The sequence below is a fragment of the Caenorhabditis elegans genome, chromosome V (genome assembly GCF_000002985.6).
Source record: "Caenorhabditis elegans chromosome V".
Taxonomy (NCBI): domain Eukaryota; kingdom Metazoa; phylum Nematoda; class Chromadorea; order Rhabditida; family Rhabditidae; genus Caenorhabditis; species Caenorhabditis elegans.
The window spans coordinates 18,846,535-18,873,763 of NC_003283.11; the positions used below are offsets into that span (position 1 = coordinate 18,846,535).

At 32.8% G+C, this 27,229-nt stretch overlaps 3 protein-coding genes across 5 annotated transcripts in view; 1 reads left to right on the top strand and 2 right to left on the bottom strand.

Moving 5' to 3' along the window:
* Window positions 1-245: 245 nt before the first annotated feature.
* nhr-230 (Nuclear Hormone Receptor family) lies at window positions 246-6,195 on the top strand. The gene is made up of 8 exons (NM_075280.4): window positions 246-416; window positions 1,713-1,852; window positions 1,914-1,966; window positions 2,010-2,135; window positions 3,053-3,274; window positions 3,797-3,996; window positions 4,548-4,818; window positions 6,031-6,195. Exons 1-8 carry the CDS (start codon window positions 283-285, stop codon window positions 6,127-6,129), a joined length of 1,245 nt encoding a protein of 414 aa, NP_507681.2. The 5' UTR covers window positions 246-282; the 3' UTR covers window positions 6,130-6,195.
* Window positions 6,170-12,687, bottom strand: wars-1 (Tryptophan--tRNA ligase, cytoplasmic). Its single transcript, NM_075282.6, has 4 exons — window positions 12,511-12,687; window positions 11,235-11,542; window positions 9,548-10,033; window positions 6,170-7,216 (listed from the first exon to the last, which is right to left on the bottom strand). Exons 1-4 carry the CDS (start codon window positions 12,668-12,670, stop codon window positions 6,917-6,919), a joined length of 1,254 nt encoding a protein of 417 aa, NP_507683.2. The 5' UTR covers window positions 12,671-12,687; the 3' UTR covers window positions 6,170-6,916.
* Window positions 12,688-13,750: 1,063 nt separating this feature from the next.
* emb-4 overlaps window positions 13,751-27,229 on the bottom strand; it is a gene marked incomplete at both ends in the record, with an annotated part of 34,690 nt that continues 21,211 nt past the window's right edge. The window contains 7 exons of one of the 3 annotated variants that reach the window (NM_001269902.2): window positions 13,751-14,364; window positions 15,158-15,335; window positions 18,349-18,651; window positions 20,756-20,926; window positions 21,577-21,672; window positions 24,372-24,447; window positions 26,092-26,432. In NM_001269902.2, coding sequence (NP_001256831.1) covers window positions 14,216-14,364; window positions 15,158-15,335; window positions 18,349-18,651; window positions 20,756-20,926; window positions 21,577-21,672; window positions 24,372-24,447; window positions 26,092-26,432 — 1,314 coding nt within the window. Of the gene's footprint in view, window positions 14,365-15,157; window positions 15,336-18,348; window positions 18,652-20,755; window positions 20,927-21,576; window positions 21,673-24,371; window positions 24,448-26,091; window positions 26,433-27,229 lie in introns of those variants that run through there. The other 2 variants (NM_001269903.3, NM_001269904.3) reach the window with 2 other exon arrangements.

A 27,229-nucleotide genomic window follows, 5' to 3' on the forward strand; every position in this document is an offset into this window, starting at 1 on the left:
AATAAAAATTTAGATTTAAAAAAAAAATTTTGAAAAAAAATTCAAAATTTTTTTTCAATTTTTAAAGAATTTTTTCCAAACAATTTTGCAAACCCGAATGATCAGTTTAAAGTCAAAATTAATCCGCTTTCCGCCAGTCATATATGCATCATAATATATTCATCATGATTTCCGGCTCACGGAGCACTTTTTTTTGGTTTCCCCCAGCTTAAATTTCAATTCAATTCTAATAATAAATTCTTTTCTGTGAATTTTAAAGTTAAAACCACGTCTCTCATCACAATGGATCTCATCGCATCGACCTCAATATTATCCCAGGAAGAGTCATCGGAGCTTATTTGTGCTGTGTGCTCACAGCCGGCACGTGGAAGACACTTTGGAGCAGTCGCCTGCCGGGCTTGTGCTGCATTTTTTAGGTGAGCTAGCTGGAAAATTTGGATCCCGGAAAAATTTCAGTTTATAAAAAATTCAAAAAAAAATTTTTGAAAAAAAATTCGAAAATTTTTTTTTCGAAACATTTTTTTTCTCGAAAAACTTATTTTGTTAATCAAATTGAAGCTTAAACTAATTTTTCTATATTCTCTCAGTATACAAAAGAAAATGAGCCAAGCGGGGACTCGAACCTACGGCCTTTCTTTTCAAAATTTTGCTCCCAGCCACCCTCTAACCTACTGAGCCACTTATACACCTATTTTCCAAGACGCTATGATAGCCTGGGACACTTTAGACTACAAAATTTGAATTCAGCACAACATTTCGGCCTAAAATGACCCCATTTTGGATATATTCTGGAACTTTGAATTTTCAGGCAAAATGGGCTGTTTTTTTAGGCCACTCCAGGCCCGAAACACCAAAATTATCAGAATTCAATTAACTTTGTTGTGGTATAGACCCAAATTTTACGGAGAATTCAAATTTTCATATATCAAATCTTGAAAACCTCCAGAAATTCCATTTTTCAATGATATAGGCCGTTTCGGGCCATTTTAGGCCCCAAAAATCAATTTCATCTGATTATAGTGATTGCAAATGTCTGTTTTACACAATCCATGAAAAAATTCAAGTTTTTTAGCAATAGACGCTTTTTTAGTGCAGTGCCAGACCGTTTCGGGCCGTTTTAGGCCGCTTCAGGCCGCTTTTGGGCCCAAAATTTCAAAATAGTCAATATGGGTGTCAAATCGGTAGCAAATTTTACGCTGATTAATTTTTCAATTGCCATTTTTCGACAACTCTTTTAGTTTTTGAGATATTCGCCGATTTTAGTCAATAGTCGGAAAATTTTGCAGTTTTTGACGATTATCTCAAAAACTAGAAGAAATAACGAAAAATTGTCAACTGAAAAAATAATCAGCGTAAAATTTGCATCTGATTTGACGCGCATATTGGGCATTTCGAAAATTTTTGACTTTTTGTATTTTCCGACTCCGCCCACAGTTAGGCTCAAAATGCTCCAAATTCCTCCAAACTTAAAAAATCTCAAATTTTCAAATTTTTTATCTAAGCTTGTACACAATAGGTTTGACCACCCAGCTTAGCCCTCAAATTCAAAAAGTGTCCAAGTGGCGCAGTGGGTTAGGTGGGCAAACCAAAAACAATGCCACAGGTTCGACTCCACGCCAGGGTCAATTTTTTTTTTTCTGAGCTAAATTTAACTTTAAATATTAAAATTAAGGTACTTTTTTAAAATAAAACTCAAAAAATAAAAATTTCAGACGCGCAGACGCCGCCAAAACCACAGTAAAACCGTGTAAAAAAGGCGGAAATTGCCAAAACTTGCTGAATAATAACGGATGGTTTGACTGTAAATTTTGTCGACTTCAGAAGTGTTATGAAATTGGAATGAACTCAGCAAGTATGTGGAAAAACTTTTAATTTTTATTCCTAAAAAAAATTTTGAAAATTATTTTTTCCAGATTTCCAATTCGACAGGGACCCGATTAGCACTAAGCTCACAAATGTCCCAAACGTAACTTTAAGCCGAATTCCAACTCAAAAATCAATAATTTCAGAGTATGGAAGGTTTTCTGGGCCGCCCGCACTGTGTAATTTTTGTGGACCCGGAAGTTGTCCGCTGCGAGAAGGATCTCATCGATTGTACAGATCTCTTACGGAAAGCCGGGCGGATTTTAAAGGAGGTTAGTGTGCGAAGTACGAAAAAAGTTTTTTAAAAAGTTTTGCCACTAGTGGGGGTCGAACCTGCGACATACTGCGCGTCAGTCATCCCTCTTACCCACTGAGCCACTTGGTCATTTTTTTGGATTTTTGTTTTGAACTAGAATTTGCAAATTCTGCGTTTAAATTACGTATGTAAACTGAGAATCTGTAAAAAATTTAGGTTTTGCATATTTCGGAGCATTTTGAGCCAAGTTGTGGGCGGAGTCTAAATATCCGGAAAAATTCAATTTAATCAATACAGGTGTCAATTCAGTAGCAAATTTTACGCTGATCAATTTTTCTGTTGACAATTTTTCGATATCTCCTTCAGTTTTTGAGAAAAACGCCAAAAACAGTGAGATTTTCAGCTTTTTGCCCTAAATCGACGAATATCTCGAAAACTAGACGAGATATCATAAAAATTTCTACAGAAAAACTGATCAGCGTCAAATTTAGCACCGATTTGACACCCATAATGGGCACTTTCAAAAAAATTGATTTTTTTGGCTCCGCCCACAACTTTGCTCAAAATGCTCCAAAATGCTCTAAAGCTCTATTTAAACTTAAAAAAACAACAATTTCAAATTTCGTAAGTAATTTTGAACTTAACAATATTAAAATCCACGCTAAAACAGCAAATTCAAAAAGGTGTCCAAGTGGCTCAGTAGGTTAGAGGGATGGTTGATACCCAAATTTTAAGAATAGGTCGCAGGTTCGAGTCCCGACGGGGCGCAATTTTTTTTTGACTTTTTAAAGTCTTTTGACTATTTACTGAAATAATTTTTTTGCAATGCGAAGGAAATTTCAAAAAGTTTTTTTTTTCAAAATAAATTTTTCGAAAAAAAATTTTTTTTTTTGTTTTTTTTTCTAAACTTTATTTTTTTTTTCAATTTTTCAGGGCTCCGAATCACCGCTCTACACAAAATCTAACCTACAAAAACTAGCAGAAGCTTTACAAAAAATCGATATTTGCCACGATTCATCGCCGAGTCAACCGGTAAAGCTGGTCACCAAATACGGGAAGGAAGAAGTTTTTTCATTTTTTGAGCAAGATTTTCTGAAAGCTACACGATGGTTCACTTATTTTGATGAATTTCAAGATTTGGATCAGGAACAGAAGGTTTGTCAGATTTTATTTTGGGAAAATTGAAATTTTCGATTTGTCCCGCCAATTTCGGGACAGGGGACATAGGGAGGCGATTTTCAATACGAAATTCGGAATCTCCTTGAAATTTGCGTTAATTTAAAACCCATATTGACTATATTTCAAAAATTTGAGTTTTCAGGCCGAAATGGGCCGATTTCAGGCCATTTTCGGTCCGAAAACAGTTTTTTATCTTGTGAATTAATCTTACTATTAGTTTTGTTCAACAATACAATTTGTAGCAATCAAATTCCGACATTTTCTTTTTCCAGGCCCAAAAAAGCCTGGAATCGGCCTATTTCGGCCTGAAATTCAAAATTTTCAGAACCCAGTCAATATAGGGATCAAATCAGTAGCAAATTTTATGTAAATTTCGAATTTTTTATTTTCAAAATCTGTACGATGTCCGTTGTCCCCAAATTTTGGGACAAAGTGGGACAATTCGAAAAAAAAAAATTTTTTTTTTGAAAACTTTTTAAAAATTGTCTGAACTTTCAGCTAGAACTGATTCAAGCTATTTGGCACGTGTGGTCCCGTCTCTACAAGCTTTCCACGTCAGCAATTGGAAAACGCCGGCAGATTTGTGAGGATAAAATGCTAATGATAAGCCATGGCTCCGAGTATACTGTAATGGATCTCACGAAAATTGAATTTGATTTTTCATGGTGCACAAAATATACTAATGAGCAAATGCAACAGTGAGTAGGAATTATTGTGAAAATTGAAAAAATTGAAGAAACAAATTTTTTTTTTCGAAATTTTTTTTTCGAATTTTTTTTGCGAGTAATTTTTTGCACTTTTTAGTCAAAATCATCCAATTTCCGTTAATTTGAACCCCATATCGACTCATTTTGGACCATTTTGAGATTTTCGGCCTAAAAGGGCCTAATTCTGGCCTATTTCAGTCTGAAAACTCAAACTTCGAAAACCTGGACAACAAGGACGTAAAAATTATGCAAATTGCCCAAAAAAACGTCAGTTTTAACACAGAAACAGTAAAAAGCCTGAAGCGGCCTGAAACGGCCCGATTCGGCTTAAAAACCAAAATTCTCAGAACCTAGCCAATATGGGTGTCATTTTTTTGGAAATTTTACGGAGAATTCGAATTTTTGCATATAAAAGTTGTTACTAATACACAAATGTCCCAAATTGTCCCATCAGTGGCCAAATTTTCAGAAAAAGCTTAAAATGGACCAATTTTCCCAATTTTTAGCACATTTTCTCCCAAATTTTGTGAAATTTCTTGCAGCTTCATCGACAACACGCAAAATAGTTTTCTGTATAAACTGGTGGACTATATGATGGACCTGAAGCCCAGTGACGTGGAACTATCCTTCATGATCTGCCAGGCGTGCTTCCACTACGCGGGACAACGATTTCATGGAAAAATGCTGGAAATTTGTGAAAATTTTCAGCAAAAATTGGCCGATGAGCTTCACGAATTTTATGTGGACGAGTGGAGAATGCCCAATTACTCTGGGAGGTTGTCACAGCTATTAAGGATTAATAATCGCATTCGGGTAGAGGATTTTTTGTGAAAATGGCTAATAACTTGCTGAAACTAGCAAGAATCTTATTAAAAGCTCAAAAAATGAACAAAATTCCAAGAAAAACGATCAAAAACTGACTTTTTTGAACTTTTTTGCACAATTTTATATTTTGTCCCCTCAGTGGCTCTGATATGGGACATCTAAATTAATTTTAACTGCTGAATTCGAATTCGCCGTGAAATTTGCGAAATTTTAACACCCATCTTAACTAGGTTCTGAGAATTTAGGGTTTCAAGCCGAATCGGGCCGTTTCAGGCCGCTTCAGGCCCAACAGTAATATTTCTTTTAGAATCCAGTCAAGAAGTATTGATTGAGTTGAAATATGCACGGCATCCTCGCTAAATTCGAAAATTTTAGTTTTGGCCCAAAAAAGCCTAAACTCGGCCTATTCCGGCCTGAATCTTCAAATTTTCTGAATCTAGTCAATATGGGTGTCAAATTTTACGTAAATTTTCGGCAGAATCCAAATTTTTGGCTTAAAATGCAATAGCTCTGACCGAAAATAGTGAATTTGGAGCAGAAACCTTTAAATTCAAAAATTTCAAGCCTCAAAATATTTGCGATTACAGTGAATTTTGCGTGTTGTCATTTAGAGATTCGAATTCTCCGTAAAATTCCCGAAATTTTGACACCCATATTGACTACGTTCTGAAACTTTCGATTTTCAGGCCGAAATAGGCCCACAGTGGGCCCGAAATTTCACTTTTACGAAATTTAGTTATTTTGCATTAGGCTAATAGATGTGTTAAATGCATGTTGAAAAAGTTCTGAAAATCTGGAAGTTTGGGCCCAAAAAGGCCTAAAATCGGCCTATTTCGGCCTGAAATCCAAAATTCTAAACCTAGTCAATATGGGTGTCAAAACTTCGGAAATTCAACGAAAAATCCAAAAATAACAATTTCAAGCGCTATAAACTCATAGTTTTCTGAGTTTTACACAAAAATTGATTTTCGAAAAAAAATTGTTTTTCGAAATTCATTATCTCACTCAATTTTCAAGATTTCGAGCTGAAAATTGGCTTAAACTGTGCCGAAACTTGTGAACTATTAGGTAAAAACATAAAACAAGTTTTCTTTGAAAAAAATTTTAAAAAAACGAAATTTTTAAATTTTGAATTTCCAAAAGTTTTTTTTCGAAAAATCAATAGTATCGATTTTTCCCTATTTTTATTTTATTTTTCAGGAAGACATCTGGAAATGCCGTAAAAAACAAGAAATTGCCGAGATTTTCGACGTCTACAGTATCCAATATTCCCATCCGGACATTTTTAAGGATATCTGAAAATTTTTGTTTTTTTTTTAATCTTAAAAAAATCAAAAAATTCTTGCAATAAAGTTTATTTTTGGGACCAAACGAGAAATCGATAATTGAATAAATTAATTTCGAAAAAAAAATTCGAATTGAAAAAAGAAAAACCAGGAAAGGGGCGGAGCCAAAGCTGGGGGGAAGGGGGCGGGGCAAAAGCATTATGATTGTTTCTGAGACGGACAAAAAGAGGGGGAAAACGAAGGAAAAAAAAATTTCCAAAAAATTCGAATTTCTAGTTTCAAAATTTGGATTACATCAGGCGAAAAAATTAGATTTTTTCAAATTTCTGTAAAATTTCAAAAAAGTTGCGGAAAATTCAAAATTTTTGTGCAATTTTGGCAAATTTTCAGATAAAAATCGATTTTTTGAGAAATTTTAGTTTTTTGTAATTTTAAGACCAAAAAAAAATTTTTTTTTTTTTGAGAAAATCCAATTTTTCGGCAAAAAATTTCAAAAAACCGAAAAATTTTGAAAAAAGGCCAAAATTGTAGCGGAAAACTCGATTTTTCAGCGGAAATTCAAATTTTTTGGGAACTTTTCTGATACTCTGGTTGAAAATCCAATTTTTAGGCCAAAAATTTCAAAAAAACCGAAATTTTTTGAAAAAGGTCAAATTTTAAGGCTAAAAAATCCAAAAATTCTGGAAAAAACGGGGGAAACTAAATTTTAAGCAAAAAATTAAATAAGAAAAAACACCAACAACGAGTAAAAAAAAAAAGGAAAATCTCAACAATTGGGCCTAAGCCTGAGCCTAAACGGCCTAATATTTATAGGCCAATGGCCGAACTTTGACAAATTCTTCGACAGTCTCATCGGTGACCAGCTTGCGTCGCTCCTGCATTTCCAGTACAATTTCCTGTACTTTTTGTGTGGCAAGGGCCTTCAATTCACCCGAAAGCATTTCTCCTTTCGTGTAATTCTCTCGGATTTCGGCCAGCTTCTCGTCGTCGTCGAGGAAGAAACGAAGGAATTGATATGAGATATCCACGTCACAGTTGCCACCTTTTTCGCGATGCTCTTGCACAGTTTGTTGACCCCCCGAAAATGCGTATTTGTTGATCTGAAAAGGACAAAAAATTGAAATTTTTTTTTCGAACTTTTTAAAAAGTTGTCCCGACAATTGCGGGGACATGGGACACTCCAAATAATTTTTCAGTGAGATTTTCGAAATCCCCATGAAATTTGCGGAATTTTGACACCCATATTGACTATGTTCTGAGAATTGGAAATTTCAGGTCGAAATAGGCCGATTTTAGGCCGCTTTAGACCCAATAATAAAAATTATTAAGCATTCATTTCTTACATTTTGATTACTTTAATGAGATCAATATAAATTGCCATGATTCTAAAAAATATGTTTTTGGGCCGAAAATGGGCCTATTTAGGCCGATTTTAGGCTGTTTTGAGAACAAAACTATACATTTCCAAAATATAGGCTATTTATATTCCATAAATCTAGTGAGTAGATATATATACCAAAATCTAGAAATGTATATTTTTAGGCCGAGAATGGCCTATTTCGGCCTGAATTTTCAAATTTTCAGAACCTAGTCGACATGGGTGTCAAAATTTCGTAAATTTCATGGAGAATTCGGATTTCATGAGGAAAAATTATGAAAATCCAAAGAATCGCAAAATTTAGTAATTTTTTTTTTAATTTGAATTTTTTGGACTTTTTTAAAATTTGTCCCGACAAGTGTGGGGACATGGGACACTTCTCGTATTTTTTTAAGTGCTATTTTCGAAATCTCCATGAAATTTCCAAAATTTTGACACCCATATTGACTATGTTCTGAAACATTGAGTTTCCAAGCCGAATTATGCCGATTCTGGGCCGTTTTGGGCCGAAGCGTGTGAATTCTCATAACCTAACCAATATTTAGCCTACATATTTGCAAGCACAACATATTTTGACCAAATTCCAAAATTGTATATTCTAGGGCCCAAAGTGGTCTAAAATCGGCCTATTTCGGCCTGAAAATTCGGGCTCACCGAATCTAGCCGATATGGGTGTCAAATTTCCGCAAATTTCAAGGAGAATTCGAATTTCGACATGAAAAACACGCAAAATTCACAGAAAATGTGAAAACTTAAAACGGTGTTGTCAGCTCTTTTTAGGCCGATTTAGGCCGACCTTTCAACCAATTTTGCCTCATATTGCATCAATTTTCCAACAAATTTTAGTTTTTATACTACGTGATGGAATCAAAAATCATACAAACTACAATTTATATCTATTCCAAAAGAAAAGAAAAATATGATGATAAGAAGTACAAAATAATTCATCATTTATCATCATTAAGTGATTATTTTTCAGAGAAAACTCATTTTTCCATCAAAATCATCATTTTTCACTTATTTCGACCGCCTAATGATAACGACTATGCTCATTTCGAAAAAAAAACACGTTATTTTCCAGTAAAATTGTACTTCAGGAGTTTCTGGTACGTTTTTTAAATGTTTTTTTTCCAAAAATTGAGTTTCCAGGCCGAAATAGGCCGTTTACAGACCGTTATGGGCTCAAAAAATATTTTTTTTTTTTGGAATCTAGTGAACGCATATTTTTTTAATCGAATATGAGAAATTTGTTTCGTGTAAGTTCTCGAAAATTTTGAATTTTAGGCCTGAAAAGGCTTAAGCTCTGCCTATTTCGGTCTGGAAATTTAAAACTTCAAAACCTGAGTCTATGTTAAACATAATTAATCGTTTTTAAATTTTTTTTAAATTTCAAGGAAAATTCTTTGTCCGAAATTTCAGGCCGTTTCCGGGCTGTTTAGGCCCAGAAACTTTTTGAGGCTCAGAAAAACACGAAGGTTGCGGAGAATTTGAATTTCTTGACGAAATGGGCAATTTTCAAAAAATTTTGAATTTTCGGGCCGTTTCAGGCCACCAAAATTTCACAAATTTTCGAAAAAAAAACTATGTCAGGCCGTTTCAGAACCGAGCCTGTATATCTTCCATAAATCTACTTGGTTGATATATATTGACAAAAATGTACGATTTTCGGCCCACAATGGCCTATTTCGGCCTGAAATTACAAAATTTCAAAACCAAGTCGATATGGGGGTCAAAATTTCGCAAATTTCGTGGAGAATTCGATATTTTAAAAGAAAAATTACGAAAACGCCAGGAATCTAAAATTGCATTCGTTTTTTCGCAAATTTTCAATTTTGGAGGGATTTGTCTAATTTTCGGTCGTTTTTTCATGAAAAAACTCAATTTTCCGTCGTTTTTTCATGAAAAAACAAAATTTTCGTTCGTTTTTCCGTGAGAAAACTCAATTTTCGGTGGTTTTTTCACGAAAAAACTCAATTTTCGTTCGTTTTTTCATGAAAAAACTCATTTTTCGGTCGTTTTTTCAAGAAAAAACTCAATTTTCGCTGCTAATCACCTTATTCTTAATCTGTTTCGCCGTATCACTCAAAAAGATACACGTATTCGGCTCAGAAGCGCTCATCTTCGTCTGTGCTCCCGTAAGAGCCGGTAGGAATGTGGAAAAGATTAAAGATGGCTTAGAGGCCTTCAATCTTGGAGCCACGTCACGTGTCATACGGAAAAATGGGTCCTGGTCGATGGCACACGGGATCAGACATGGAATATCGTTTCGTTTTCCGAAAATTTGTGGAAATGATGAAGCAAAGCACGGAGCCGCTTCGACAGCCGGAAAAGCCGCTTTTCCGAGACAATCCTCGGGGGTGAAGCCGAAAATCGCTCGGGCCTGATTCGTATTGACGACTTTCCAGATTTTGACGATATTCTCGTAGAACGGTGGGCACATGTAGTCGAAATTGTTGAAAATGAAGGTTTTTGTCGGATCAAAACCGACGGAAATGATGTCTTTCATGTTTTCACGGGCCATTTTTTTCGCCTCGTCGACCTGAAATTTGAATGAAAAAATGAACATTTTTTAGACTTCAAAAAATTTGTGTCCCGACAATTGCGGGGACATGGGACAGACACTCCACGTAATTTTTCAGTAATGTTTTCAAATTCGCTATGAAATTTCCGAAATTTTAACACCCATATTGACTAGGTTCTGAGAATTGGAAAGTTCAGGCCGATATAGGCCGATTCTGGGCCGTTTCGGGCCTAAATTTGTACATTTTGAAAAACCTAGCCTATGTGCATTCTATAAGTGGCACTAATTTGATATAAATTGGCGAAAATCTAAAAATGTATATTTTTCTGGGCCCACATTGGCCTATTTCGGCCTGAAAATTTAAACTGTCAGAACCTAGTCGTTATGGGTGTGTCAAATTTTCGCAAATTTTTTGGGGAGAATTCGAATTTTAAAAGGAAAAATCTTAAAATTTAGTAATTTTTTCTCAAAAATATGATTTTTTTGACTTTTTTTAAATGTGTCCCGACAATTGCGGAGACATGGGACACTCCACGTGATTTTTGAGTAATGTTTTCAAATTCTCCATGAAATTTCCGAAATTTTGGCACCCATATTGACTATGTTCTGAAAAATTGAGTTTCCAGGCCGAAATAGGCCAATTTCAGGCCGTTATGGGCTCAAAAATATAATTTTTTGGAATATAGTGGACACATATTTTTAAAATCAAACTTTAAAATGTTTTTCGTGTAGGTTCTGAAAATTTTGAAAATTGGGCCTGAAAAAGCCTAAACTCGGCCTTTTTCGGTCTGAAAAAAAAGATTACTAAAATTTTGGGATTCTCGTGTTTTTAGTAACTTGTTATATGAAAATTCGAAATCTTCATGCAATTTCCAAAATTTTGACACCCATATTGACTGGGTTCTGAAAACTTTAAGTTTCCAGGCCGAAATAGGCCGATTTCAGGCCGTTCTGGGCCCAAAAATTGAAGTTTTCAATGTATAGTTAATGTGTTTCAAGCCATAGTAAATATCGACTCGATTCTGAAAACATACACTTTTGGGCCCGAAAAGGCCCGAAATCGGCCTATTTCGGCCTGAAAATTCAATGTTTCAGAACCTAGCCGATATGGGTGTCAAAACTTCGGAAATTTCATGGAGAATTCGAATTTTCACATGAAAAATTACGAAAATCCGGGAAAAATTTCGAATTTTCAGCCAAAAAAAAAAAGCTCGGCTACCTTCATATCTTTCCACAAGAATTTCTCGTCATCAGTCATTTGAATGACAAGTGGCACATCGAACACCTCCTGAAGCCATTTTGTGAAGATAAATGGGACTAAATGGCCCAAATGTAGGCTTCCAGACGATGCTCCGCGGCCTGTGTACAGGTAGAATGGTTTTCCCTGCTCTTTTCGATCCAAAATTGCCGTCAAATCACGATGAGCAAAGAACATTCCACGGCGGAGCATTGGGGAGGCTTTGTGTCCGGTAACACGTTCGAAACGGGCAATTATCTCCTCGTCGAGCTTCCGGCAACCGAATTTCACTGGAAAAATTGAGAAATTTTGGTGTAAAAACTGTAAAAATTGGTGAATTTTTAGCGAAAATTTCAGTTCAAATATGGAAAATTTGAATTCTCCATGAAATTTCCGAAATTTTGACACCCATATCGGCTAGGTTCTGAAAATTGGAAATTACAGGCCGAAATAGGCCGATTTCAGGCTATTTTAGGCCTTAGGTTACATAATTCGGAATTTGGACGAAATATATTGTTCTTGCAAATATCTAGAACAAATATTGACTGGGTTCGGAGAATTTATGCACCTCGGCCCAAAACAGCCCTGAAATCGGCCTATTTCGGCCTGAAACTCTAATTTCTCAGAACCCAGTCAATTTGGGTGTCAAACTTTCGGAAATTGTATGGAGATTTCGAAAATTTTACTGAAAAATTATATGGTGTGTCCCATGTCCCCGCAATTGTCGGGACAAATGGTGAAAAAGTCAAAAAAATGCAAATTTTTGAAGAGAAATTACTAAATTTTGAGATTTTCGTGTTTTTTCCCAACAAAATTCGAATTCTCCTTGAAATTTGCGGAAATTTGACACCCATATCGGCTAGGTTCTGAAAATTTAAAATTTCAGGCCGAAATAGGCCATTCTGGGCCAAAAATATCTATAATTTTTTAGATTTTAGTCAATATGTAACAAGTTAGTATATTTATGGAATAAGGTTCTCGAAATCTACAATTTATACTTTTCAAGCCCAAAACGGCACTGAAATCGGCCTATTTCGGCCTGAAATTTCAAATTTTCAGAACCCAGTCAATATGGGTGTCAAAATTTCGCAAATTTCATGGAGAATGCGAATTTTGATGGGAAAAATCACACGAAATTCAGTGGAAACACTTTTTTTTACAAAAAAAAAATTCGATTTTAGCCAATTTTCTTGGGGGTTTAGGCTCATTTATCTGGATTTTCTCCGTGTTTTTCAGCCACCAATTTTCTTCTCCGTACCAATAAGCTTATCATAATCGATTCCAGTGGCTTTTGTAGTGGTAACCTCCCATGGTGTAACCCGATCTTCTTCATCTTCCTGAACTCCTCCTCCGGCGGCTCCTCCGTTCACTTTTAAATTTTCAATTTCCGCCGCAACTTGTTCGGCTGGAGCTGCCATTTTTGCTGTGTTGAACCCTGAAAAAAATAAATTGGGGTGAATTTTACGAAGCTTTTTACAAAAATTGAATAAAAACCAGAAAAATCTGAGAATTTTGTGTGAAAAAATCGAAAATTTTCCATAAAATTTCACATTTTTAAAGCCATTTTTCTACAAATTTTCAGAAAAAATATAAAATTTGTCGAAAAATCAAATTTTTATGCAAAATTTTAGGGACAAAAATTGAAATTATCGAATTTAAAAATAAATTTTCAAAATTTACATTTCTAGGCGAAAATATGGATTTTTAGTAAAAATTGGCAATTTTCGGGCAAAAATGAATAATTTCTGATCAATATCGAATTTTTGGAAGAAATTTAGGCGTTTTTCAGCAAAAAATCCAATTTTTTAGGCGTTTTTTCGGATTTAATTGTATTTTTTTCAGTGTTGTGTCTGGAAATTTCTGGAAAAAACTGGATTTAAAAAAAAAAAATTTTCCTGAAAAAAAACCAAATTTTCACGAAATTTGCTCCAAACAATGTGTGATTTTTAAAGGATCTCTATGCAAATTTTAGGAAAATTCAAATTTTATGTTATTTACTCGAAAAATCTAATTTGTGACAAAATTTTCACCAAATTTCTGAAAAAAAAACGTTTTTTTAAATAAATTTTAACCGAAATTGCGCGATTTTATAATGATTTTTTAGTAAATTTTCAGAAAAAATCTGAGTTTTTATTAAATTTTGAGGATTTTTATGTAAAATTTTAGAGCGACAAAAATTGAAATTATTGAATTAATAAAATTCGATTTTCGGTAGAATTTTAATTTTTCGCTCAAAATTGGAATTTCTAGCCGAAAAAACGATGAATTTTTCCGGCAAAAATTCGCATTTTCAGGGAATTTTCACGGTAAAATATAATAAATTCTGATTAAAATCAAAATTTTTGGAAGAAATTTCAATTTTTTGCGTTTTTCAGACAAAAAACGAATTTTAATTTGATTTTTTTTCAAATTTTTCCTGCAAAAAAAATCTCAAAAATAAGAAAAGAATAGGTAAAAATTGTGATAAAAAACACAAAAAATCGCAAAAAAAATCACAAAATTTCCACAGAAAATGTATATATTTGCAGTCAAAAAAAAATGTGGTGGGGGGATCAGTCAACAAAATAAATTTTTAGAAAAAAGTTTTTAAAAAAGATCATAATTTGATGAGAGTTAACAAAAAAATAAATTAAAATGGATAAATTAACACAAAAATCGTAGGAAAATTCAATTTTAGCCAAAATTCGGGTGAAAATTCTGAAAAATACAGAAAAAGCCAAATTTTCTGAATTTTAACATAAAAAATGATGATGGAAAATTGCAGAAAAATCGATTTTCAGGGGATTTTAGGAGAGAAAATTCTGAAAAATATAGAAAATTACAGTAAAAATTCAATTTTTGGCCAAATTTCGGGTGAAAATTCTGAAAAATACAGAAAAAGCCAAATTTTCTGAATTTTAACATAAAAATGATGGAAAATTGCAGAAAAATCGATTTTGGGCCAAATTTGCTGAATTTTCCATCTATTTCGGTGGTGGCTCTTCAACTGCTGGAGCTCCTGGAGCCGGTGCTGCAGTAGCAGCAGGTTCTTGCATTTCATGATCCATATCCTCGAAATGAATGTCCGCTTCCTTTTTATCGTCCATTTCCTGCTTTTTCTTTCTTTCCATAGCTGAAAATATCGGAAAACTTAGGTTTTTCAGAGATTTTTTTTTTCGAAAAAAATCAAAGTTTTTGCTACTTTTGTGGCATTTTTTGCGAAAAAAATGGATTTTTTTTGGAAATTTCCAATTTTCAGAGGTAAAATTTCAGCGAAAATGCGATTTATAATTATAATTATAGTATATATGCAGCACTAAAATGTACATTTTTCGGCCTAGAATGGCCTATTTCCGGGCCTGAAAACTCAACATTTCAGAACCTAGCCGATATGGGTGTCAAAATTTCGCAAATTTTGCGGAGATTTCGAATTTTGATAGGAAAAATCACGAAATTCACTGGAAACACTTTTTTTACAAATACGATTTTTTTTACGATTTCGAGAACCTTATTCCATAAATATACTAACTTGTTACATATTGACTAAAATCTAAAAAATTATAGATTTTTTGGCCCAGAATGGCCTATTTCGGCCTGAAATTACAAATTTTCAGAACCTAGCCGATATGGGGGTCAAAATTTCGCAAATTTCGTGGAGAATTCGAATGTTAATAAGGGAAAATCACAAAATTCACATGAAAGTTTTTTTTTGTTTTCGAAAATTTTAAATTTTTCGCTTTTCCTGCTTTTTCTTCCTTTCCATAGCTGAAAATGTCGGAAACGTTAGGTTTTTTGAGATTTTTTGCAAAAAAAAAATGGATTTTTTCTGAAAATTTTCAATTTTTCAGTGGTAAAATTCCACCAAAAAAAAAAAAATGCAATTTTCACATTTTCAGGAGGAAATTTCAGCCCCAAAATCACCACACCTTCTCGATGCTTCTTCTCGTGTTCAGTCTCCACATCCATTTGTGTTTCATCAATTGGTGGATTGAGTAGACGTTGGGATTCCATATATTCATTCATTGCTTGTTCATATGCGTCACGCATTGCTGGCAGATTACTCATGTAGAATTCGTGAACGAAATGTGTCATGTGAAGTGTGTCCTGAAATTGAAATTTATAATTTTGAAAAAAAATTATTTGGAAAATTAGAGATTTTTTTAGAGTAAAAATTGGATTTTTTCGTAGTTGATACTTGAAAATTGGCGGAAAATGAGCCAAATTCATGAAACTTTAATAAAAAATCGATTTTGGTTTGGTCGCTGCTAATTTTTTTTGCTATAAACTAATATGGGGTTATTCAAGTAGTGTCGGAAAATTAAGAAGTGTAGAAAAATTACGTCACAACTGTATTCAAGTATATAAAAACATGTATTTAAATACATTTAAAAAATTCAGCATTTTCGTGAATAAAATAACCAAAAAAAAACTAAACTATTAGGCTTCGGCAAATAATTATTGACGTATTTTGCCATTTTACGATTTTTTTTGTGTAAATTTTATATATGTGAGGTATAGTAGGCAGTGAGTATATGAAATCGATATGAATCTCATCTACTTTGGTCATCTGCGTAGTATTAAGATTTGAAAAAATCAAAAATTTTTTGAAAATTGTTTTTCGTGATTTTTTTTGAGTTAGCCGTTAGAAACTTGATGTTAATATCTAAATCATATAAGTTTTGTTTGTTGAGTGGCAAAAAATAAATCCCAACTCTTGAATTGAGCCATTTCAAAACATTTTATAGTGAATCAAAGTCAAAAAAAGCGAACCATATTTTTCAGTTTTGATTAATTGTTGAAAGTATTTATGTTAATTTGTATAAAATCATTACTTTTTTATTCATTTTATTAAAATTCGAGTAATTTCCTGTAGATTTCGCAACTTTTCAAAATTCAATTTTTTCTAAATGTATGGTATTTGGATAACCTTTACACTTTGTCAATGACAATTTTTCAAACCAGAAACAATAAAAATATTTTAATTCAGCATTTGTATTTTATATATATATATACGTACAGTAAAAAATTTGAAAAGTTGCAAAATCTACAGGAAATGACTTGAATCTCAATAAAATGAGTAAAAGTAATAATTTTATACAAATTAACATAAATACTTTCAACAATTAATCAAAACTGAAAAATATGGTTCGCTTTTTTTGACTTTGATTCACTATAAAATGTTTTGAAATGGCTCAATTGAGTTGGGATTTATTTTCTGCACTAAACAAACAAATTGATTTAGATATTAACATCAAGTTTCTAACGGCTAACTCAAAAAATCAGGAAAAAAAAATTCAAAACATTTTTGATTTTTTCAAATCTTAAAGGTGGGGGTACCGAAATTTGAGACTTTGCGTTTTTAGATCCAAAATGGCCCAAAACTACCGAATTTCGTAATGAGACGTTCTGAAAATTTCTCAAAAAAAAAAAAAGTTATGGCCGCTCAAAGTTTTGGAAAAAACGGTCCATTTTTACCTAAAATCTCAAATTTTGGCAACTTATCGGTGTCGCAGCGTGTGGAACTTAATTTTTATTTATTCATCACTTTTTAATAAATATTGTGGTCTTTGATTGGGCGTTTATTCGTTGATTTAAGTACATTTATGGTCTTTGGGGTACAAATAAAAGTTACATTTTGTGCCCCAAAGACTATAAATATACTTAAATCAACGAATTGGACGCCCAATCAAAAACCACAATATTTATTAAAAAGTGATGAATAAATAAAAATTAAGTTCCACACGCTGCGACACCGATAAGTTGCCAAAATTTGAGATTTTAGGTAAAAATGGACCGTTTTTTCCAAAACTTTGAGCGGCCATAACTTTTTTTTTTTTTGAGAAATTTTCAGAACGTCTCATTACGAAATTCGGTAGTTTTGGGCCATTTTGGATCTAAAAACGCAAAGTCTCAAATTTCGGTACCCCCACCTTTAATACTACGCAGATGACCCCAAAGTAGCTGAAATTCATATACTTTCATATACTCACTGCCTACTATACCTCACATATATAAAATTTCCAAAAAAAATCGTAAAATGGCAAAATAAACGTCAATAATTATTTGCCGAAGCCTAATAGTTTAGTTTTTTTGTTATTTTATTCACGAAAATGCTGAATTTTTTAAATGTATCTAAATCGCTGCAACTTTTTCCTCACGAGGGACGAGGAAAAGTGGTTTCTAGGCCATGGCCGAGGGGCCGACAAGTTTCAGCGGCCATTTATCTTGCTTTGTTTTCCGCCTGTTTTCTTTCGTTTTTCACAGCCTTTTCCCGTTTTTTCTTAATAAAACTGATAAATAAATACTTTTTGCAGATGCTAAAACAATTTCCAAGTAAAAAAATGTGTATTCAGTGGGCAAGCAGCGGTGAAAGTGGTCAATGTAAAATGATGGATTACGGGAATACAAAACCTAAACTTTTTCTGAAACATGATACATATGCTGCTTAAATGCTGAGACTACCTGATTTTCATAACGAGACCGCTGAAAAAGTTTTAGGGTTTTCAAAATTCAACTTTTTTGGTGAAAAAGTCGAGATTTTCGCACAAAAAGTTGAATTTTGGAAACCTCAAAACTTTTTCAGCGGTCTCGTTATGAAAATCAGGTAGTTTCAGCATCTAAGCAGCATATTTATCATGTTTGGAAAAAAGTTTAGGTTTTGTATTCCCGTAATCTATCATTTTACATTGACCACTTTCACCGCTGCGTGCCCACTGAATACATAATTTTTTACTTGGAAATTGTTTTAGCATCTGCAAAAAATATTTATTTATCAGTTTTATTAAGAAAAAACGAAAGAAAACAGGCGGAAAACAAAGCAAGATAAATGGCCGCTGAAACTTGTCGGCCCCTCGGCCATGGCCTAGAAACCACTTTCCATCGTCCCTCGTGAGGAAAAAGTTGCAGTGTACAATACATGTTTTTATATACTTGAATACAGTTGTGACGTGTGAATTTTTCTACACTTTTTAATTTTCCGACACTACTTGAATAACCCCATATTAGTAGTTTATAGCAAAAAAATTAGCAGCGCCCAAACCAAAATCGATTTTTTATCAAAATTTCTTGAATTTGGCTTATTTTTTGTCCATTTTCCATCAAATTGTACTCTCCGAACCTGAATTTCCATAGGTTCTCCATCTTTGGACCGTTCATTCCATTTCCGGATAGTCGGATGTGCTTCAAACGGTAGAATAACCAATTTTCGTGGATATTTCGCGAAAATTCGCATCGCCGGCGTCAACTCAAGACAATCCATGAAAACTTTCGACCTTCCAAGCACGTAGAGCCCAAGACGAGCACGTGATAGGGCAACGACAAGACGTCTGACGTCACGAATGTGTCCGATATTACGCGTTTTGACAAGTGATAGAATAATGAAGTCATTCTGTTGTCCTTGGTATTTGTCGACGGTGGAGACCTGTAGTAAAAATTGGGAATTTTTTGGGGGAAAATTCGAAAAATTGAAGAATTTTGGAGAAAAATCATATTTTTCCGTTAAAAAGTGCCTAGCAGCAGCGCCCAAATCCGGTTTTGTTTCAAATTTTCAGCGAATTTTTTGCAATTTTATTGAATTTTCCAAATTTTCAGCGATTTTTTTGCAATTCTACTTAATTTTCCAAATTTTCAGCGAATTTTTTGCAATTCTACTTAATTTTCCAAATTTTCAGCGAATTTTTTGCAATTCTACTGAATTTTCCAAATTTTCAGCGAATTTTTTGCAATTCTACTGAATTTTCCAAATTTTTAGCGAATTTTTTGCAATTCTACTGAATTGTCCAAATTTTCAGCGAATTTTTTGCAATTTCACAGATTTTTTCAAAATTTAACTAGTTTTCATTAAATTTATCGAATTTTCAGCTAAGCTTTCAGAGCAATTTTTAGAAATTTCTCCAATTTTTGGCAAGTTTACTCTATTTTCGGCGAATTTTCGCGCCGCATTTTCCTTTAAATTTCTAGAATTTCACACAAATTGTCCAAAATTCATCGTATTTTTGGTCATTTTCAGTGGAATTTAGGAAATTCGAGTTTTCGGCAGTTTTTCATAAGGGAAATCTGTGAAAATCACCGAGTTTACGTATATATTTGGCTAATTTTTGAGCCAAAATGTCAATTTTTTTTAATTCTGCTGAAAATCTGCTCAAAATATCTGAAAACTTGAAAAATTACAGTTTCTAGGTATATTTGTATCAAAACTTTGTAATTTGTAGTCTAAGCAGTGTTAAATATCGAAAATGTGATGAAAAATCGAATTTTTGCATTAAAAATTTGAAAAATAGCTTCAAATCTCTCAAATTTCACGATTTTCTACATATTTCCGTGTTAAACCCCTCGAAACTCCCAAAATTCCCCAATTTCCATTGAGCACACCTCTGGCAACCACCTGTAATGATTAAGTGGTCGTAAAGTTGGTTGCGGGGTGAGATTTCCATTGTCTTTTCTTCCCAAAAATGGCAATTTACCCCGTTTTGCCTGTTTTTTACCGATTTTTCAACATATGGCGTAGTTTTTGGTGATTTCGTTTGATCTGGAACGAAAAACTACGCCATATGTTGAAAAATCGGTAAAAAACAGGCAAAACGGGGTAAATTGCCATTTTTGGGAAGAAAAGACAATGGAAATCTCACCCCGCAACCAACTTTACGACCACTTAATCATTACAGGTGGTTGCCAGAGGTGTGCTCAATGGAAATTGGGGAATTTTGGGAGTTTCGAGGGGTTTAACACGGAAATATGTAGAAAATCGTGAAATTTGAGAGATTTGAAGCTATTTTTCAAATTTTTAATGAAAAATTCGGTTTTTTCATCACATTTTCGATATTTAACACTGCTTAGACTTCAAACCACAAATTTTTGATACGAATTTCTGTAGAAACTGTATTTTTTCAAGTTTTCAGATATTTTGAGCAGATTTTCAGCAGAATACAAAAAATTTTTCTAAAAATTACCAAAAATACGATGAATTTTGGACAAATTGTGGAAAATTGCTCCGAGTTTTGAAAATTCGAGTAATTTGATGAAAACTAGCGTAAATTTGTGTGAAATTGGACAATTTTCCAAAAAAAATTTCGTGATTTTCACAATTTTCCCATTAAAAACTGTTGAAAACATGAATTTTCATAGTATTTAGCGAATTTTCCTCAATTTTATCGAATTTCAGTGCCTCAAACACTCTATTTTCAGGTAAACCGTGTGTCTGAAATGGGAATTTCATGAAGAATTAAAAAATTTATCATTTTTCAGCGTATTTTTAATGATTTTTCTCCATTTTTCATAGTTTTAGGCGCATATTTTCAGCATTAATCGTCGTCTAGATTCCAAAAAAATTGGTATTTTGGTTCATAATATACGAAAATTCTGCAATTTTCATAATTTTTCTATGAAAAATTGCAGAAAACTTGAATTTTCATAACATAACCAATTTCAGTGCTCCAAACACTATTTTTTCCAGAAAAATCGTCTGAATTCGGATTTTTCACAATTTTAAGCTCATTTTCAGTCTTTTTTTCGCCTTTTCCGCCTACCTTCGCCGGCATTCCAATAAGTGGATTCGTATCACATCTTCGTTGAAAAACGTCACGAATCAGTTGAGCCTGACCGTTATAAGTCGTCAAAATCGAGATTTTTTCGGCCGGATATCCCAAAATTCGCATATAAGTGTAGAGGGCGCACGCGTATTCGGCTTCTCCGAGATTCTGAAAAAATCGGATTTTTCGAGTTAAAAATTCATTTTTTGAATAGTTTTTACGGTTTTTGAAAAAAATGAAAATTTTAATTTTTTTGGCAAAAATTTGGTTTTGAACGGTTTTTGATTAAAATATGAATTTTTATACACAGTTTCACCGTTTCAAATCAAAATTTTACGTCTTTTACGAAATTTTTTTCACTGAATTTTCAGTTTTTCGGTAAAAATTCGAAGAATACCCGTTTTTTTCTCCCGAAATTTGGAGGAAAATTGACCAAAAATCGGATTTTTTACAGTTTTTACAGAAAAAATCCAAATTTTATGAATTTTCAGATAATATTTCGATATTTGAATCAGAATTGTCATAATTTTACGAAATACGTGAATTTTAACTGAAAATTCTGATTTTTTAACGAATTTTAACGAATTTTTTGTCAAATTGGTTTTTTTTTTCAGATTTTTCGAACAAAATTTCTCAAAAATGCCCATTTTTCACAAAAACTTTGTGAATTTTGCGGTAAAAATGCCAAAATTCTTGAATTTTCTGGGAAATTTTTGGATTTTTTTTCGATTTTCTGAGACATTTCCGAATTTCTTCATTTTTAGGTCAAAATTTGCCGGAAAAATTCAATTTTCCGGTTAAAATAACAAATTTATTACCTGATAAAAGTGTGGGCTCGGCTGAGTCTCACCGTGTCCATTGAAATCGGGAATATCGATGAATTGAAAGGGAAAAGCGAATCCGGCGTTGGCATTCTGGAATGAAAATTGAAATTTAATTGAAAAAAAAAACGACGAGAATAATGAAAAAATCAATATAGAAATAAGCGAATATTTATGTGGAAATCGTGAAAAATTCAAAATTTCTAGTAAAAAATCGAATTTTCCAAAAATTTTACATGAAAAAATACTGGTGAAAATCGATGATTTTCAGTAGGAAAATCAATATAGTTAGGGGAAATTTTATTATAAATCACTTATAGTTGGGATTTAATTGAATTTTCAAATTTTACTTATATTTTTAAGCTAAATTTTGATATTTGCAGTGAAAAAAAATGTTCAAATTTTCATACTAGCAATCACGTTTTTAGCCAGAAATTCTACAGTTTCATGAGAAAAAAGCGAGATTTTAGGCCCGAAAACCGCAAGAAACTCGAACATTCGAAACTCGTAAAATCGTGTGTGTGTGTCTGTTTCTATGTCTGCGTCTCTTCACTAACTCTCTATCTGTGCAGTAAAACGGAAACAAACGTGGGCGCCAAATACCTCATTGAAATGAAAGAGGAGCGCGAACAAGGAAAAGGAGACGAAAAAAAACGACGAAATACGGAGGAAAATGTCGGAAAATGTGTGGAGAAATGTGATGCAATATGATTCATGGTTCAGAAAATGATGGATTTCTGGGGGAAAAGTCGGAATGTTTTTTTACCGACTTGTCAATGTTGCAGCGACTGGAAACATTTTTTTTTGAAATCACCATCAAGTTTTGAGTATACATATATAGTTTTCAACTCCATTTAGATCGACGAGATTTTTAAATTTTTTTCACCAAGTAATACCTAATGGGGTTATTCAAGTAGTGTCGCGAAATTAAAAGTGTATTTCAATACACATTTTGCCTTATTCAAGTAACTTCAAAAACATGTATTTCAATACAGTTTGCTGATTTGTTATGTTATGCCTTACCACCCTGTGGGGACACATGTCTCTGCATCTCTCATTTTTTACCGTGTGAAAATGTGTCGAGAAATGTCGAAAAATGTCGCGAAATTACGTCACAAACTGTATTGAAATACATGTTTTTGAAGTTACTTGAATAAGGCAAAATGTGTATTGAAATACACTTTTAATTTCGCGACACTACTTGAATAACCCCATTAGGTATTACTTGGTGAAAAAAATTTAAAAATCTCGTCGATCTAAATGGAGTTGAAAACTATATATGTATACTCAAAACTTGATGGTGATTTCAAAAAAAAAAAATTTTCAGCCGCTTGACATGTCAAATTTCAAATTTTAACTAATTTCTAATTTCAGGTCATTTTTTGAGCCGTCATAACGTTTTTTCGAGAAGTTTTCAACAAGTTTCAGTATGAAATTCGTCGTTTTCGGACAATTTTGAGTCTATTAAAGCAATCAAAAAATTTCGACTACACCACCTTTAATACAGTCGTGGCCAGAGGTGGGCGGATATTTTTTCGGATATTTTCTAATAATGAATTTATCAATAAGTATTGATGTAGTTAGTCTGGAAGAAATGTATCCGAACAAAAGAGTAACTATTAAGCAACATTTTAATATGATAAAACCTAGAAAAATTCTACAAGTTTTCCTTACCGAGACCTTAAAGCTTATTAGCCGAGCAACATCGGATATCGGATATTACGGATATTACGGGTATCGGATAATGGACTTGCATATATCGTTTATACAGAAAACTTGTAGAATTTTTCTAGGTTTTATCATATTAAAATGTTGCTTAATAGTTACTCTTTTGTTCGGATACATTTCTTCCTGAATAACTACATCAATACTTATTGATAAATTCATTATTAGAAAATATCCGAAAAAAATATCCGTCCACCTCTGGTCGTGGCATAATAAATGCATTTAAATACACTCCTCAACATTACTTAAATAACCCCATAAGCTATGTGCAAAAACTGTAACAATTGATCTTTTTTTCAAATTTACAGACAATTTATATTGGTAAATTGACTTAAATCGTAGACAGTTAATGCTTTTCACTTTTGCATTCTTTTGCATCAACCGTTATAATATAATGCATAATGTATAACGATAATGAAATATTATAGTAAATGCTATAATTCAATTTTTAATGGAAAATTGATGTAAAATCAATACTCATTAGGTAAGCAATATAGATTTTTCTAAAAATTGAATTATTTATATATAGCATTTACTATGATTTATGCACGTATTCAAAAGAATATCCCTTTTTCAGAATTTAAATTTATGTTACTGATAGTACTGATAGTAACATAAATTTAAATTCTGAAAAAGGGATATTCTTTTGAATACGCACATAAATCATAGTAAATGCTATATATATATAATTCAATTTTTAATGGAAAACTGATGTAAAATCACTAATCAGGTACGAAATATCGAATTTTCACGCTAATTTTTATATTCTAGTTACAGTTTTATTGGTAAATTGACTTAAATCGTGACAGTTAATGTTTCGACCGTTCTATCATATAATGTAAATCGTTCTATCATATAATGTAAATATTGGTAAATCGACTTAAACCTATCATATAATGCATAACGAAAAATATGGAGGGTATACCTGCAAAAATTATAACAGGAATATCACGCAAAGTATTGATTTTTTTTGTTGGATATTTCTTTTCTCGATATATATTTTTGTATAATTTGACACGATTTTTGAGGAACTTTCAAGCTTTTTCTCCAAAAAAAAAAAAAGATACCTGGAACTGAGGTAATCCATCAACATGGGGCAGATTTCCGAGTCCATTATATCTCCATTGGTAGAGTTCGGCGATTCTGAAAAAAAAAACGGCGATTTTTAGAGAAAATTGGTGAATTTTTGGATTCGTGCAATTTTATCATAACTTATGAAATTTGAACATTCCAAAAAAAAAATCGTGATTTCTTTGATCAATGAACTTTTTGTACAAATTAGGTACATTCTTCTATTTCAAATTGACAGGAGGTAGTCAGAAAAGTGATAAGTTGATTAAAAATTTGATAAGGAATCGATAGACAACGAAATGTTGCCAATTTCCTCCTTTTTTCGTCATTCAATTAAATGAAAAAAGAGAGGTGCTACTAGAACCGGAAAAGTGCAAAAAAAAATCGAATTTTCAATGAAAACTGTGCAATTTTTGTCGGAATTCGCAAAAAAAAGTCTCGAAAATCGAAATTTTCATGTGCAAAATAGCTTTTAAGATCAACTTTGACGTAGAAATTTCCAATTTTTTTTAATGGAAATCAGTTTTTTCTGCAATTATAAAATTTCAGAAAATTCAACTTGAATTTCAATTTTCAGGTGATTAAAGATTAAAGATTGAAGGACGATCCGTTCTTCAAGTGCTATGCACTGCGGATCTGGGATTCAGGTACACTGCCTGGTGGTGATGTGAAAATTTCATTTGAAAATTCGCAATTTTTGCACAAAAATCCGATTTTCAGGAAATTTATATGAAAATCTCAATTTTCACGAAAAAATTCGCAATTTTTCCTTAAAAAATTCCGATTTTAATGAAACTTATATGAATAATATAAATTTTGAAAAGGAAATTCGCAATTTTTGTACAAAAATCCGAATATCATCAAATCCGGCTTAAATTTCAATTTTTTCGTGAAAATTTGCAAATTTCGCACAAAAATTCAATTTTCGGCAAATTCAAACGTGAACATTTGAATTTTCACGTAGAAATTCGCAATTGTTCGAGAAAATCTGAATTTCAGCAAATTCAGCTTAAATTTCAATTGTCCGGTGAAAACTTTTGCAAATTTTATATGAAAATTGGCCAATTTCGTACAAAAATCCGATTTTCAGTAAATTTATACCAATTTTGATGTGGAAATTCGCAATTGCTATAACTTTCTTTCTGAAAAATCCGATTTTTAGCAAATTCGGCTTAAATTTCAATTTTCCTGTAAAAATGTGCAAATTTCGTATGAAAATTCGCAATTTTCACACAAATTTCGTTTTTCGGGAAATTCAAAATGAAAATTTCAATTTCCATGTAGAAATTCGCAATTTTTCGGGAAAAAAAATCTGATTTTCATGAAACTTATATGAATAATATAAATTTTGAATTGGAAATTCGGAATTTTTATAGGAAAAATCCAAATTTCAGCAAATTCAGCTCAAATGTCAAATTTTCTTGTGAAAAGGTGCAAATTTCATATGAAAATTTGCCAATTTCGCACAAAAAATCGACTTTCGGTAAATTTATATTTAAAATCTCAATTTTCACTTAGAAATTCGCCAATTTTCCGAAAAAAATCTGAATTTCAGCAAATTGAGCTCAAATGCCAAATTTTTCTTGTGAAAAGTTGCAATTTTCATATGAAAATTTGCCAATTTCGCACGAAAAATCGTTTTTCGGTAAATTCAACCGTAAAATTCTTAATTTTCACGTAGAATTTCTCAAGAATTCCCCAAAAAAAAACACGCACTGAGCCCTGGCTCTTCCCTGTCGATCCAACTGCACATTTGGTACACTAAGCCTGACTAATCTCGCAAATAACGATTGTTCCATATTCGAATATTTCTGGAATGCCTGATTCTGTACAACTGGCGGCAGCTGATGATGATCTCCAATCATAATCCATCGTTTCAGTCGATTGTGTCCGTCTTGTGGATTTTGTAGTAACAATGGGATAAATGTTTCAACTTCAAGAATTTGAGCGGCTTCTTCCATTACGATATTATCGTAGCGGAAGCCGAGCTTCACGAGCTCATTTCGACGGAGAGCCGCGTGTGTACAAGTCATTGCGATGATTTTTGCCTCTTTCACCTGAAAAAATCCAGGATTTTTATAATTTTCAGAGTGTTTTTGTTGTAATTTCGTCGAAAAACTCTAAAATTTTCAAATTTAACATTTCGAAATTTGAATTTTAATTATATTTTTTCTTTTTTTTGCAAAATTTTGTATATTTTATTTGAAATTTGTTGTAGGTTGTAGTTTAGGGAGCACTATATGCCTAGATTCGATATATTTTTTTGCAATTTTCAACATTTTTTCCAATATCTTATTGATCAGATAATTTTTATGTCAGTTGTTTTTTTCTTTTTTGCTTTTTTAAAAGTTTTAAGTAGGCGGGCAATTGTTGTTCGGAAAATTCGGCGAATTCCGGCAAGTTTTTACCCGTTTGCCGGAAATGTTCAATTCCGGCAATGTGCCGGTTTGAAGGAAATTTTCAGTTCCGGCAATTTGCCAGAAATTTTAAATTCCGGCAAATTTTTGCCGGTTTGCAGGAAATTTTCAATTCCGGCAAATTGCCCATTTTGCCAGAAATTTTCAGTTCCGACAATTTGCCGGAAATTTTCAATTCCGCCAATTTGCCGATTTGCCGGAAATTTTCAATTCCGGCAAATCGCCCATTTTGCCAGAAATTTTCAATTCCGGCAGTTTGCCAGTTTGCCGATTTGCCAGAAATTTTTAATTCCGCCGGTTTGCAGGAAATTTCAAATTCCAGCAATTTGTCGATTTGCCAGAAATTTTCAATTCCGGCAACTTGCAAATTTGCCGGAAATTTTTAATTCCGGCAAGTTTTTGCCGAATTGCCGGAACTGCAGTTTTTGACTGAAATT